The 16242-nt window shown below is 34.1% G+C and overlaps 1 protein-coding gene across 1 annotated transcript in view; it reads right to left on the reverse strand.

The window, feature by feature from the left end:
- Positions 1-16242, reverse strand: part of CCDC91 (coiled-coil domain containing 91) — a gene marked incomplete at both ends in the record, with an annotated part of 107617 nt that overhangs the window by 55130 nt on the left and 36245 nt on the right. The window contains one exon of the mRNA XM_080358420.1: positions 5000-5107. Within this exon, the coding sequence (XP_080214546.1) occupies positions 5000-5107 (108 nt within the window). The remainder of the gene's footprint in view (positions 1-4999; positions 5108-16242) is intronic.

Genomic DNA, 16242 nt, shown 5'->3' on the forward strand with positions numbered 1-16242 from the left:
CAGATTCACATAAAATCATAATGCAAAACATCAATTTTCAAAAGTGCAGAGGAAGCATTTAACTGAGTTCTTTCCTTTTTATGTGACACTTCCAGTATTGTTGTGTCTCAGCAATTACACAAGCAGCTCCTTTGGCTTATTAAACTATGGAGAAAAAAATCAGCATAATATACTCTATACAAAGGAAAACTGTAGGCCACACATCCTCAAGGGTTTACAAAGTTGAAGAAAATAAGTTCAGCCCAGGAAAGGAATATGCATGTCACTGAACTACAGAATTAAAAGATTTCTATTCCTTGACTTTCTTTATTCTTCTTTTACATGAATCAAAATGGAAAATATGCTAACAAAATTAAGTACCACAGTAAAATATATCCCCTTTAACTACACCCAAGCATGAAAACACTACACAGGATGTCCAGTTGCTTCTCTTCGATTGATACTGCTTCCACAGGAAAACACAGAAAAAGAGGAATTCGTGTGATCTGAGCCTCATTTCACACGTACTTTAGTCCCTCCCTATCCAAGAATGCTTGTTGCACACTGTTTAGAAGGCAATAAGGAAGGAGACCATCAAGGTAAGGAATGAAAAGTGCAAGATAAACAAAGAGAGGGAAAATGATTTCTCATAAATGAGAAGTGATTTGCTACAGGTATTTAAGATTTTACTTCACCTAAATACATATATCATTAACTGTTTTAAAAACAATATAAAAATCAACCTCAATGTAGTCTACTTTTTTAACACCATCTACTTTAAATAGTGAGGTAAATTTCTAATACATTATCATTTCTAGGACTTCCAGTGAAAACAGGTCATTGCTTTTACATCATCATGCTCATCATCTAGCAAACTTAAGAAAATTTCTTAGAACATCCTAGCTACATAGCTACATACATACTTTAAAATAATAGATTCTTCATAGTCCATCTTTTTATGATGCCTTTTGTGCTCCACGTTTTTCAAGTTACTCAGTCTCTATGTCCTCTCTATGTTCAGAAGGAAAACCTACTTTGATGTTTGAACAGACTACTTCTAATCAAACACTGGAAAACGGGGAAGGCTGAAAGACACTCTGTTCCACATATTGAAGTATGGAACAGCAGAATACTGCCAGTGACACCTGCCCCTGCTAGCTGCACCCAGAATCCAACCCAGACAATTGGTTTGTTACGAAGTCCTAGTGATTAAATCACATTTCTCCATAAGTACGAGATATATTTAATGAACTTGAATTATATATATGATAGCTGCTTTTTCCCTGCTAAAAATTAAAGTACGCCCAGCCTGTAAACCTTTTCCATTTCTCATTTGTCATAAAAAATTGCTAACATTTAGTAAAGAAGGTAGAACTATGATCTAAATTTGTCAGCAATCTCTAAGAGAGATAAATTTTACTGTGAGATGCCTGATTTGGCTTTGGGTTTTGTTTGAGGTTTTGGTTTTAATATCCATATTTTAAAAGATACATATTGTTCTACCCCATGTAGCATCTCACTTCTAGTACTGACCAACACTATACTGAGGCATTTTTATTAACTTGATGTAATATGTACCTTCATTTTCTGTGTATTAAAAAATTATATTCAAAGTTTGTTGATCATGTTTTTCAGTATGTATTTTCTTACAGTATGAGTTAAATCACAAAATCAAAGTTTGTGTTCATTTTCTGGAGGCAACATCAAATATGTTTGTTTCTCAAAATAGATAAGGATGAAATTTGTGATTTTCCAACTTGTAATAAACTGATACGTGTTTTCCAATTACATTTTCTCTACTATCCAAAAATATTTGAAATGTACAACTGGCATACATTGCTTTCCCAAATATTCACTTTATGATGTGACTGGTTCCCAGCATAGAGCAGAAGAGTTCTCATGGTCCTGTTCATTGATGAAAGACACCCTGAACCTCATGCCCCTGAATATACCACAAGAATGTCTGTTTGCTTTTTGAAACATTGATAAGAGAGTAAATTTCCTTGAAAAAAACAGCAGCCCTATAGATTGTTCCTCAGGAAGCATACGTTACAGTGATCATAAATTTCTTAGAAGAAGCTGGTCCTTTCAAAGCATTCCAGGAAAGGGGGAAGGAGACCCATAAACTTCAGACCCAGGGGACATCTGAGATAGCATATACTACACAAGTGACATTAATGGTCTAAGAAAAGAGCAGATGTAGAAATACTTGGCATCTGTGGGCAGTACGTGAACAGTAAGGTGATACCACCAGCTCATCTCTCAAGTGTTTGTTTCAAAAGCAATGGACAGTAGAAATGATTAATATAGAGGGACACTTCACTGAGAGGCAGTTCAGTATAGTATGTCAGAGAGTATATTGAACTTCAAGCAAATAAAACTCAACTAGAAAATAGACTGGAACTTTCTTACTTTAAGATCAGTGGAGAAGGCATCTGTCAGAAGGACCAGAATAGAAAATGGTTCAGAATTTTACTTTGGAGAAGTTTCTGCAGTTTTAGCAATGTTCTAAGCTGCAGGCCTATGGAGTTAGAACTAGAAGAGTACAGTAAACAGAGAGTCTGAAACAAGATATAGAACTGAACACAATTTGTGTTGATGGGCTGATGGTTCCCTCTTGTACATGATAATGATGTTACCTATAGCTAGCCAATATGCTGCAAAAACCTCACATGGAATGATCAAAGATGAATTGCACAGATTTGTCCAGCAGAGAACTGAAATAGAACCATAGAACTAGGCCTCTAAAATCTGGAAGATACAGCCTTGTACACTGACCTTATCACCAGGGTGGTACCTCTCTCGACACTTTTAACATGCGTCTCCATCACAGGCACTACACTCTGATAAAATATAGCTTCAAAAGCAGAAACTTAAATATACTCTAATGATAAGTTACAGACAAGCAGAGAAAAACAGCTTTCCTTCCTTCTCAAAAAGATTTTTTGGGAGGGATCGGTATGGGAATTTATGGGGAAAATGGGATTTGGAGAAAGCATAAGGAAGGAGTCATACGATAATCTTGACTAGAAATAAAAGAGCAGAAAATTTAGAAGGAATGGAAAACAAGGACAAAAATTACGTGGGTTGATAAAGTTTTATGTGGGCTTAGAAGTCTGAAGGCAAAATACCGCTTGTAAGGCAAGAATATTAGAATAGAAAAAAAAAAAAAAAGATATGTTTGTGTACAGAACTGTGTTATTATTGCTGTGCCAAAAACCAAATCTTAAAACACCAAAGCATACATTTAAGAATAGATTTATTCAAAAAGAATAAAAACATACTACACATTTCTCAGATCTTTTCCAACAAAGATTTAGGAGTCAACATATTTTATTAAACCTGGTAGTTCTACTATTAATATAAGGATTCACACTTGTCTACTTGACTAGGCTTCAAAATCCCAGTTTTATATTACAACTGAAGGTGGCAAACTTGATTGAGTTAAATGAGAAATGACTTGGAAGTTTATCAAATAAACCTTTTCTGGGATTCAAAGAGGGTGTTAAATTGCATTAAACATACACATGACATGAACTGGGCACTGTGATATGTCACATGTACTCTCCTGTTCCACGACCCTTTCATTGTTAGGTTCTCCCAGGTAAAGCTGAACCTCTTGAACAGGTTTTCACATTCCTGTCCAAACCTTTAGGATTACAATGCAAATGTGACAGATCACGGGAGTAATGTTTTTGCTCAACATATAAGTACACCTTCAAAAAATATTCTTGTAATTCTTCCAGATTTCATGATATTGATTCTTTTTTAACATTCAGAAAATGATATCAAGTCACTAAACAATACGATCATTTCAGAAACAGAAAACATTTTCTTAAAATTTGTTTTTACTTGCTTGTTAGGCAGAGCTTCATTAATACAGCATTAATAACTGTAGTTCTGTGCAATAAACTCATTCATGATGGAATCGATTCTCTAAACTATTACATCTTTCCTTCATACTGTTTATACAGACTTTTATATACTTAATACATGTTTGCACTAAGTGTTAATTGATATTGTCAGAACAGTCAAATGGTCATAAAACACACTTGGAAATGGTGGAATATTTCAAAGGGACTTTTGATGTATTTAGGTCTAATATTGCCAAGAAAATAAATACACTATTATCCTTTGTATTTTTACTAAAATAGTTGCTAACAGCACTTAAAAGGTTACTGTTAATACTGCTAAATCAAATGTAAACAACTTCAGCATGCTATTAGTAAATTAGCTTTAAAAAAAAACCACAACCCAAAACAAACCCAAAACCAAACCAACAAACAACAAAACAAACAAAAAACCCCATAATAAACACCAACCAAAACAACAAAAAAATCCACTTATATATTAATATTAATTATTATTTTAATTCAGGAGCTATACATAAGTCAAATCAAGATACTTTCAATTAAAAAAAAAGGTTTACACTCTTCAGATACTTCCAGTAATTGATGCGATTCCAAATACTTGTTATGCAGTGTGCTTTTACTCATCACATTAAATGAGCCAATATAGGCCTATTTGAGTATATAGATTTGTGAACATTATGTAATTACTTATAGCTAGTTTTTTATTTTTATGCAATATTTTGATGAAATAAAAATAGGTTTGGACAACAGATGTTTTGGACCAAAAATTTGTACAAATCCCATATAATTAAATCCTTCATTTAACTACATAATTTAAAAATAATGGCATGTTTTCCCCAAGACTACAGAAAATGGCATCCATTAAAGAGGGAAGTATCAAGTTGCTCCCAAACTTTTTGTCAATGCTACACACTTCTTGAATCTGTTCTAAGCAGGTTTAAACATTATAAAACACCTTTGATCCCAACAGATGAAGAATCATTATTTACTTCGCATTTTTAAATACTTGCGTTTATTGTTATGCTGAGGACATAACATGAAAGATTGATTATTTTCTTTGGTGATCATATATCCTAATATTTTTTCAAACAGAAAAGAGTTTAAGCTAAAAGAAAACCACAACAAATTTTGTATGTGTACATCCATACCTGAGCATTAAGAAGTTCTTCACATTTTTGAGAATGTTTTTCAATTGCTAGTATATACTGTTTTTCAATAGCTGCTTCTTTCTGTTGAGCTGTAGACTGTAGCAGTGCCTGCAAAAAGAAAGCATAGAACGTTCGACAAAGATATAACTCTGGGATGTTTATTGGTAACTGCAGATCTACTCATACTCGTGTATAACCAGAATGCGGAATGCTGTTATAAATCTGCTATGTGCAACTATTAAAGTACCTTTCTATGTAACACTACCTTGTTTTCAGTCAGGACTAAAATTTTTTGGACCTCAGATTTCTAATACACAGTCTGCTTAAAAGAGAGCAGCACACGGAAGATACAGAGGCAGAGTATTTCTGTTAAATATACTCAGTTTAGTGGGACCACACAAGAAGAGGAGCATATGAAAGCTGCTGAAGAAAAAAAAAGCAGCCAGGCATATTTCCCTGGCTGACAAAACTCCACATCCTCTCGGCACAGTGTAAGATACCATGGGCCAAGCATGATCTTCACAACCACAAGTCAAGTAAAAGCAGATGGAAATTCTGAGTAATTTGGAACATAAAAGAATGCCCCCCCAGGAAGTTCACGCTCAAATGTGAAGCAGTGGAAGTCAAAGTGCGGAAAGTCAAAGTACCGAAACAGTAACAAAAAGATTATAAAATTAGGAACTAATTTGTGTGTGAGCACGTGTGCATGCATATGTGTGTATTCACGTGCACTTGACAGAACTCTGCAGAATTCACAGCATCTGATTGCAAGAAGAGAAATAAAAAATACCGAGATATGTGAAAAAACAGATTACCATCTGAGGAAGCGCGCTCAGGCTTCTTTAAACGACGATGGTATTTTAACACAGGATTTACTCAAATTATGCTATGCAAGTCTTTTTCCCTAATATTATAAAATATTTATGTCACTTTGCAAATATTCATTCGGCTATTTATACACATCATAGCAAACTATATTTAACTTGTGATCAATATAGTGAAGTATTTGAAATTACTGTGTAAGTTAAAACAGACATAAGTTTTATAGAAAACAGACCGTTGGTCCCAATGCAGACAAAGGAAAAAAAAATCCCATCTTTCATACAAACTTTAAAGATCTATTTACTTCGTGGAACATAAAACGCAAAACAAATATGACTTTGAATACTTAAAAAAGAAAAAGTATACAAAAAAACCCCTTCTGACAATTACTGAACTACCTTTCCACATTTTCCACTAATTAGCCTCTTATGCCAAAACCAGTGTTCTCCCATAGTGTTACAATATAGTATGGTAGCAGTTTTCAGCACAGTTTCAGAAAGATTTAAAAGGTAAAAAATGGTGCTTAACATTTATTTTAATCAAAGTTTAAGAATAGGTTGAATGGTGTTTGCAGGGCATTTAGCTACCCATAAGTTTACTTTCATAAAAGCCTATTTCTTTCCAACTAAATTTAGTGCTTTTATTGACATAAATTCAGGGAATCACAAAAACTCAATACTCAAAGAAGTACAACTTCTGTATGTCAAACTTTATCTGCTAAATCCTAGTGCCTATCAACTAGAATTGCCACATATCACTGGCAAAAATTAAGTGTCTATTTCATGGTTTGGGTTTTTTTTTTTTTTTGTCTAAACTATTGTGACAAGAACTGTTTCATATAACTGGCACAAAAAGAAAAAAAAAATCAAATGCTGATTTTAGGGAAAACAGTAACAGAATGGTCATTAAGTTGCAATACCCTTTCTTATATAGCTTCTTGCTCAGGCCAAGAGTTGAGTCGCTTTACGCGACTTACTATGAAAACTTAACTGTTGACTGTTAAATTCCCATGAAATGGTGTAAAGAACTTTCTGTTTTCAAAGTAATAATTATTATTCATTGGATGGCACGTAGACGTTGTTACATTTTAATAATTACTTTATTATTATTTTCTTTAGAAAATACATAAAATTCCACATTCCTAAACAAAAGCCTTACTTTTCTATCTTATACTACTAGTGTAGTTTAAACAGTATCACAGAACTGACCCTGTATTTGACTATTCTACTAATTGTTGGAGTAAGGAGATAGAAAAATCCCCCTATGTGGCACAGTACTTCACAGACAGCACCTATGTTGTGTCTCCAGACAATAATCTTTATTTTCTATGGAGAGATGCAGCAGATCAGCCAGTCAAACAGGCCTTTCAAATAGAGAATGAATTATTTATGCCAGGGCCCAAATATTTTCAATCTTTTCAAAAGAAGATGAGGTGTGGCACATAATACCCCGAAATAGCAATAGCTCCTTAGTACAAAAATAAGATTTTCCCTTTCAAGAGGAATCTGGGGATTCTTAGAACCTTATGGTTTTAAGATACGCCTAAAATCAAATCAGAATGCTGAGCTCTGATTTATTTTAAAGTGTAGAGTGTTTGTTTTGGTTTGTTTGTTTTTTATCATGGGAAAATGTTTATGCTCAGGACTGATCACAATTGTCAGTACTGTCAGATAAGGCACTTTTATAAAATGAAAAGTCTACTCTTATAAAGTATGAATAGAAAAGTGTCTTACAGAATTGGCATGACTAGATAAATGTAAATTCCCCTTTAAATTAAGACTTCTATTGTTCTTCATAGATCATTGAAACCATGTCCTGTAAGACATTATCCGAAATAAGACAATATTTCAAATAAAATAAAAGTCAAACTTGACAATTTCCTGTAATTCTAATTGAACATGCAGTCGTTGCCTATGACACTAGTATGGTCATTGCACACATCTTACATCTGCCTGGCTCCTGTTGACTGTAAAAGTAAATATGAACATAAAGGTGTCATAAGATAAAGTCTTTCCAAGATTGAAAAAAAAAAAAAAAAAATAAATAAAAGAGAGACCAAAAAAAGAGAAAAGAACACACGGAGTTAAAAAAATGAGGTCACTTTTTCTTTGCCTGATCACGCTCACCGGTTTCTTGATGGCGTAAATACAGCAGAGACACATGATATCCATCCAAAGCTTTTGCAAATGTCAAGATAATCAACTAGTTTAATTATGAATTGAAAAAACTGATTTACTAAACTAAAACATACATCTGGCTACTTGATAATAGGCATCTCTCACTCTCACAGTTATATACTTCCTTCAGTACAATGAAACTACAACTCTTTTGACTAATTGCTATTCTGGGCAACAACTTATCACTGCTGAAACACCACTTTCTTGCTTAATTAATTATATAATTATCCTGGTGGGCTGATGTTCCACAAATCTGTGGCCATTGACCTAATATCAAGCTGGCATTCTTGGAACAGTCTCCTTTTAATAGCTCATTGAACCATTTCAAGTAAGGTTACAGCAGAATGTAGCCCACAGCATCTGTTGCATGAAGTCAAGTGGTAGGATGTCAATATGGGTGCTCTTGGTAATTAATTTCTCCTTCTACATATTATGCAATGAACTTTCTTGACACAGGGTGGCAAGGGTCCCCCTGTACCAACAGACAACTTCAGGACTGTGATGGCAAGAGGTATCAGTTTTGATATGGATCTGTTTCTACACTATCACATATACACTATATCACACTACACACTATCACATTTGTTGACTCAGCCTACACTTGTTAGAGAGGAAGTGGTGGCTTCAGGTTTTCAGGATTTCTATGCTTTGTGTTTTGGTTTGGTTTGGTTTGTTTTTTTCCTCCCTCAGCATAACACATTTCACAAGCCCTAACTATATCTGCCTTTAACCAAAAGTAAGGTCACCTTTTTTTTTGGTTTTTATTAGAGCCAGATAGGAGCTACTAGATCTTCTTTTTCCATCTGCAGTTTCTATGGCTTTCAAAAATCTTCTGCCTCCCAAACCCTTAAGTAAGTCATTGTATCGGGGAAAAGTTTAAAGGACTATGGTGCCTTAGATAAAAAATTAAAGTTGTTTGCTTAAGATTCAAATACAAAGCCTAGCAGGAATGTAAGATCCAACTGCAGCCACTATAGTGGCTGTATAACCATAGTTATGATCGTAAGTACATGATTCATTTGAACTGATGCCTTTCCACTAATCAAAGACAGAATTTACAAAGCTTATGTACTCAATAATCATAATATCTTTAGGTATAATAAAGTAAGAATAGTATTAATAACATTTTTCCTCTGACTCCTGAAAAGAAAATGAAAAAATATCACCACAGCTCCAAGTAGTCAGGTAAACATACATACAGTGCTTTTTAACATTTTCTTCTTCCCCATATCTCATATTACAGTTTTGCCATTAATAAACTGGGTAAAAAAAAAGAAGACCAAGGATTAACGTCTACAATTACGTTGTTTTACTAGGTTTGGTTCAGTTATAATTGATTTCCAACTTGGCATAATCTTTTTAGTTAATCAAAGCCAAAATCTGGTCAAGTTTTAAGCCTCAGACATTAATTTATAGCTGTTTTGGCTTGTAGATCAGACAAAGAAAATGACAGTAGAAAATAGCACTGAGAAAATTATTTGAGGAAGAAAAGGGTGCCAAATTAACACATCTATATTTAATTCCTCTAAAACCAGAATTACTTCTGAAAATTACACTGGCTTAAGGTATCCAGTGAGTTTTATTTGGTAAAAAAAAATGTGCCTAGAATAAAATACCTCATATTTTAACAATTAATCTACTTCAGTATTCTCAGTTTCAGTACAGGAACTTAAGATGTCTCAAAGAATTGACAGGACATTATCAGAGTCAGATATAGAATAGCAAAACTTTAGGTCCTTTTTCAAAATCTACCCGGTATCAGATGGATTGCAGTCTGATGTACAGATGTATTTTCTTCCTTCAAAAACAAATGAAATAAATTATTATATGCTCATCTCATCTTACCAGGACTAAAAACAGTGGAATTCAACCAAAAAGGAAAATTAGGAGTCTGCACTCTGCCTCTGTCCTGATTTTCCTTTGCAAAAGAACAGGAACATGTGTCTTGAACCACTTCAGATGAAGCTGAATTTACTAAGTTTTAAAATTTCAAAGATTCATTTATTACAGTTTTAATTTTAATATCTGCTCCTCTGGATTCTTGTTAGTAAAGCAGCCTTAACAAAATAATAGCAGAATTGTAGAATGTGTTAGAACCTTGTAGCTCCTTGAGAGGGAGGGGCAATGGAACATCACCTGGTGTCTGTAAACTATATGGTTTAGCTGTATGATAAGGCAGTTTAAATGCTAGAATTCATGTGGGAATTCTACCTTTTACTTGCTATTTTGCCACTTGGAAATAAATCATATTCCAAATGCACATTATACTCCATTACCAAACTGTCTTATGTTTTCTGTTCATTGTTTCTGGACATATGCACATGAACTATTTTGGGGAGGTGCTAAAAGAACAAATTCACATTGTTAACAGGAAAGCTAAGGAGTAATGTGCATGCTCATATTTAACAGTAAATATACATAGTGTGGCTGCTCCAAATGAATGCTCTAAACTACAGGAATTGTAGGATGACAATGGCAGCAAAGCAAGTCTTCTTCTGGAACATAAACTATCAGAAACATTCAAAACCATTCCGGAAATTCTGCTTCTCTCCTCCTTTCTCATCATTCTCCTAACACAGAAAAGCTATCGGAGAATTGATCCCACTTTTCCTTCACTAACCAAAAATGCCTGTTGGCTTCTAACAGAACAAAGAGAATGAAACCCCTTAAGAACAAATTCTCTAAAGAGTCTTCATATCCATTTTAGTTTTATATATGATGGGTTATAAAAATCACAGAAACCATTTATTTCTTCAAATTCTTATCAAAACCTTCACACATTTAAATGACAGTAGAAAACATTTAAAAATCAGTTTGCAGAAAGATTAAAAATGAATTAATCTTAATTTTATAAAGAGGAATTTTACCAAAACAAAACAGAACTTTACAAAGTAAATTAGTCCAAGTTCCAGTTTGAAATCAGATACAGAGCTAAACTTAGCTTTAAGTTTCATACATTAGAATAATTTTGGAAGACACCGAGTTAAAACTAGATCCAAAGATCATAATAAGAACTTCATCCTTAATCACCCTGGGTTGTCCTTAAGGGAATAGACATCTTAATTACTCTATTATATGCTTTAGCAATAGTCAGAGAATTAAGTAGCCTTGGAATGTAATTGACAGCACACTACGTGTACTGTGGGAACACTGGAGAACTGCATCACAGCATCCACATTAGAGACCAAAAAAACTCTACTATGCCCAATCTGAGAAGTTTAAAGATCAGAAAATACAAATGATCACAAAATTTCATCCTGCATTTCCACAAGTTTTATATGTGTAGAGTATTAGATGCTTTCTAAAATTTGTCCTCATCCTTGGAAAGGTAAAGGGGCAATTATTAAAATTTTGTGAAAACCATAGCACGGATACTTCACCCCATTTTTTATACAAACCTATTTGCCCAACCCTCGTGCAGACAGTCTTAATTCTATTGGCAATAGAAGCCACAGATGCTTGCCCAGAACAGGATTTATAGTATGGCTAAAAGCTCGAATTTATGAGAATCTTTTTTGAATTATATAGCAATAATATAGACTGTTATCCCCAAATTAATCCCAAATTCCACAACAGTAATAAACTGCCAAATCTCTTTCTCTCAACTCCCTCTTTTTATAGGAGGAAAAAAACAGTCAGAAAAAAAGGCAAGAGGAAAAACAGAGCAGAGTTTATTATCGCCTCACATCTCTTCAGAAAAAAACAGTATAACTCCATGAAAAAACCAGACTTCTCAGGTGTGTAGCATTGTTTGAAAATGTTAAACCAACTCACATGAAACATCAGTATGAAACATACGTCATGATGTGCAGGCTGCTGCATTATGTTCTATAGCGCTACTCAAAGGGACAGCTTCAAACCCTTAGTCAATCCAAAATAAGATCATCCCTGCTTGCCTTCTCCTGCTCAACCATTATTAACTTGCTCAGGTAACTAAACATAAGCCAGTAAAACAAACTCCTCCTTCAATTCAAAATTGCTGAACCAGGATGGCCCAAGTCAGTCATCTTTAAAAATAACATTACCTAGTGAAAAGTAAAGTTACCATCCTACTTCAAACTTGTGAATTATATTAAATAGCAGTATTAATTTCAGCAATAGCAGCTAAGAAATTCTGTGCTTCATAGCATTAGACAGTGATTCATCTAATTCAGCATCCTGTCTCCACCACTAATTAATTTCTACTACTTAAAGGCAAAATATAATTAACTGATTGTTGAATTATTAAACAGAGCAAAGGACACAATCAAAATCCTTTCCTGATGCTTTGAGAAGATATATTAATTCAATAATACATACTATTTGACTGGTCGTGTTGTAACTCAGTTATAAGCTAGTACACATACAATATAAAGAAAACTATTTAAAAGATTTCCACAAATGCCTTTTTCAACAGAATCCAACTTAACCACTTCAGCCCGAGATACTGTGTATTTTCACAATCAGGCTATTTTCAGGTGAGCCTCCATTTAAGTGAAAATGAGACATACACATCTAGGTGCTACGGAAGATAGATATATTTTTTTTTTGGTACAAGTGAATATTAAAAATGAAAGCAAATAAGCTCCTGCTTAAGTCAGAGTCAACTTGCAATTTACAATGCAGTAGGTTGTAAATGAAATAAAACAAAATGTTGAGTTGAATTTCCTGAATTGTTTCCACTCGTAGTCATAGTGTGCTACCAAAGCTTTAAACAGAGCTTGTGCTGTGAAATTTTACATATCGAATCAAAAAGTATTTCCTGTGGAAAATTCTTCTCACAAGTTACTCTTTACAAAAGGTCAACACATTTTGATGTGCATGAGAGTACGAAGAAGGTTCATGGTTTCACTAAGCACTGTCCTGTTTCCAGTGTTAACTGAATTATAGTCAGGTGTTTCAAAGACAAAACATAAAAGACATTGAAATAAAATACAAGAATAGGGCAATGTGTTTTTTGTAAAGTGGTATAACAACTTCAGTTTCATTTGCAACTGCTTTTGGTATACCAGTAATGGTGGGCTGCTTACAGTTTGAATACTATTCTCAGTTTATTTATATATCAGTTTTACTGGCAAGTGAGTTTAAATTACTAATTTTCTACAAAACACTGTTCTGCCAGAGATAAACTGCAAACATGCTCTTAATCAAATCTCTCAATTATTATAATACTTAACACTGTATATATTGTTCTATAGTCAGAACCATATATAAAAAAATCATCCTTACTAAAAAGGGAGGGAGGGATATCTTGTAATTTTTGCAATTACTGTTACAATACTAAGATGCTTTAATCAATAAGAAAATATTTTTGATAGATCTTCAGAAGATTGAAACTTGATTATACCTTTTCCTACCAGAATTCGGTAGAGGGATTCTTGTAGTAGCATCACCATTGTACATGAGTACTCCTATACTAAAAAAATAACAAGGAATCTCAACTTTTACAACCATCAGCTTTTCATGACAAAAAACAATAGTGTATTATATTCAAGGCCCACTTGAATTCTAGTGCAACTAGACAAGTGTAGTACTTGGAAGGAAAATACAAGCTCTTGCAATAACTTTTGAATTTATCATTTTATTCATATGTCAGGCCTTTCTGAGCCAGTATGTCATCTAGGAAACTTAATAAACTAAGGTGGTGTTTTAAGGAGCTGAGAACTGGACACATTTCAAGAGTTTTTCCTCCTCACTAGGGATAAACTACGTCTAAAAAAAGATATGCTGACTCTAGATTAACTTCTTTTGTAATTAGATCTTTTAAATTTTCCTTTGTTCATTAGAGGGTAACCTTTCAGTTCAGAGGTCTATTATTGACACAAATATTTTTGAAAGACAATCTGATGGCCCCAACATATCCCGTACTTTGCAAATCTGTCTGTTCTTACATTCTGGAAAGCTAAAATAACCCAACCATTTAACATTGAAAACTGATACACAAAATTGTATCAGGAAGGGCTGGGGAAATTAATTTCCATAAAAAGAAACACATATCTGATTCACAAAAGCTGTCTTTTAGAAGACTAATAATTGCATGAAATAATCTAAGTAAATAAATACCATCAAATAAATACACCTGCCTGTAACCTCATATTTTTTAAAGCTTACATTACTGGATATTTTATATGGTGAGAAGAATAAACAAAACAGATTAAAAATCTTAACTGGTCTATTTACAGAACTATGACAATTTCAGAACAAAAGCTTGATTAAACAAGCAGAGGAAAAATCCTCGTGTTGCTTGTAGTATGTATCTTAAAATGTGACACGATCCCACAAGCATCACTTCCAAGATCTACATTTACTTTTATTTACCGTAGTTAATTACCAGGGATAAAAGTTTAAAAAAATAATGAGATGAAAGACAGAAATTAAACAAAATTAGGTAAACACAAGACGGGGAGACTTGGCCTACACAGATCACTAAGTTCATTCTTAATTTGTTTTCCCATGTTTTTTAATACAAATTTCATTACTATGTTGTGATTTATTTATTGAAAGGAAGATAAGAATGTGAGATGCTCAACAATGGCCAAAGTTTTTGAGGGCTTGTGCTACAAAGTGTCTAATGGTCCTTGTTAATGGCTTTCCCAGCACATTTAGCTAGCCAATATTCCAAAGACAACTGCAATAACTCCAGGTGCTTTGGTGTACAGAGGTCCTTGAAATGAGATCATTCAGTATTTGATTTCTTGCATACGCTCAATTTTTGACACTGTTGGCCTTATTAAAAAATACCAGTCACAACACGGGTAGGAACTGAGAGGGTTTGGTTTTTAAACTTGAGTGCCTGGTCTGCCTTTCATACTAAAGAAAGATCAATGTAAAGAAATATTTTCCCTTTTGCAACAAATAATTCCCCAAGTACAGGAGAGTGGTTATCAGAAAGTATAACCCATTTCCAAGCATATAAAGATGAAACAACAGAAAAGTCTGCTGCAGTAAGTCTGCAAGGAGTAATAATTTGCTCTAAATGTAAGAAAAATGCAAGCATTTGGTTACTAACTTGGCAACCTTGTAGACAGAAGTGAAAAAAAGGCAACTCCCTTTTCTTTTGCATACCACAGGAAAGGCACTTTGACAAATCAATCAGTAGGAAGACCTCTCTATGTTAGAAAAACAGAAAAGGCAAGTAGTGAACTCTTTTCCATTGTTGTTCAATCCCGAGGTTCAATAACTTATTTAATGGATTTGGGGTTTGATGGATTCTACAAGTTATTTTCCGGGACCAATGATGAACGGTTGATATAGAATCATATAATCATAGAATCATTTAGGTTGGAAGAGATCCTCAGGATGATTGAGTCCAATCATGACCAAAAGCTAGCACTAAACCATGTCCCTAAGAACCTTGTCTAAAAGCCTTTTAAACACCTTCAGGGATGGTGACTCCACCACTTCCCTGGGCAGCCTGTTCCAATGTCTGACAACATTTTCCATGAAGATTTTTTTTCCTAATATCCAATATAAACCTCTCCTGGCACAACCTGAGGCCATTTCCTCTTGTCCTATTCACTTGCTACTTGGGAGAAGAGACCAACACCCTCCGTGCTACAACCTCCTTTCAGGTAGTTCTAGACAGCGATAAGGTCTCCCCTCAGCCTCCTTTTCTCCAGGTTAAACAGCCCCAGTTCCCTCAGCTGCTCCTCATGAGACTTGTGCTCTAGACCCTTCATCAGCCTCATTGCCCTCCTATGAGCATGTATGCTGTACATAGCATATCTGTACATAGCTATACTTAAACAACCAATGTTGGGCATTATATTCACTCATGATACCACTGTGCTTAGCATGACATTACAAAATTATAACTGGCTGGTATCAGAGAGGATTAGTTATAATTACAGCAGGCATGACTGCAATAGAACCTAATTTCAGCCATGGACAAACACTTGATTGGAATAACCTGCATCAGTTCATTTTATCAGAACCCAAGGAATGTGTAATAGGAGTGTATTTATCATTAGATTTTCCTTCATATGTATGCCTTTTAAATAATTCAGTAGACTTGCTTAGGTGAATTTCCACAATCCAGGTAAACTGGGGATTAATTACATAGTACTTACAAAATCTAATGAAAATGGAAATAAATGATACGTATTAATGTAGCACAGTCTTAAATGCTAAAGGAGACATATTTTAGCACAAAATTAATCATAGTTTATCACGAGTAAATTAAGAGAGTCAGTGAGTTCCACAATTCTGTATTTCACTCAAAAGACTAATCAGATTTACCTTACATTTGTAAACAAATGCTATTAA

Source organism: Nesoenas mayeri (assembly GCF_963082525.1).
Source record: "Nesoenas mayeri genome assembly, chromosome: 1".
In the NCBI taxonomy this organism is placed as follows: domain Eukaryota; kingdom Metazoa; phylum Chordata; class Aves; order Columbiformes; family Columbidae; genus Nesoenas; species Nesoenas mayeri.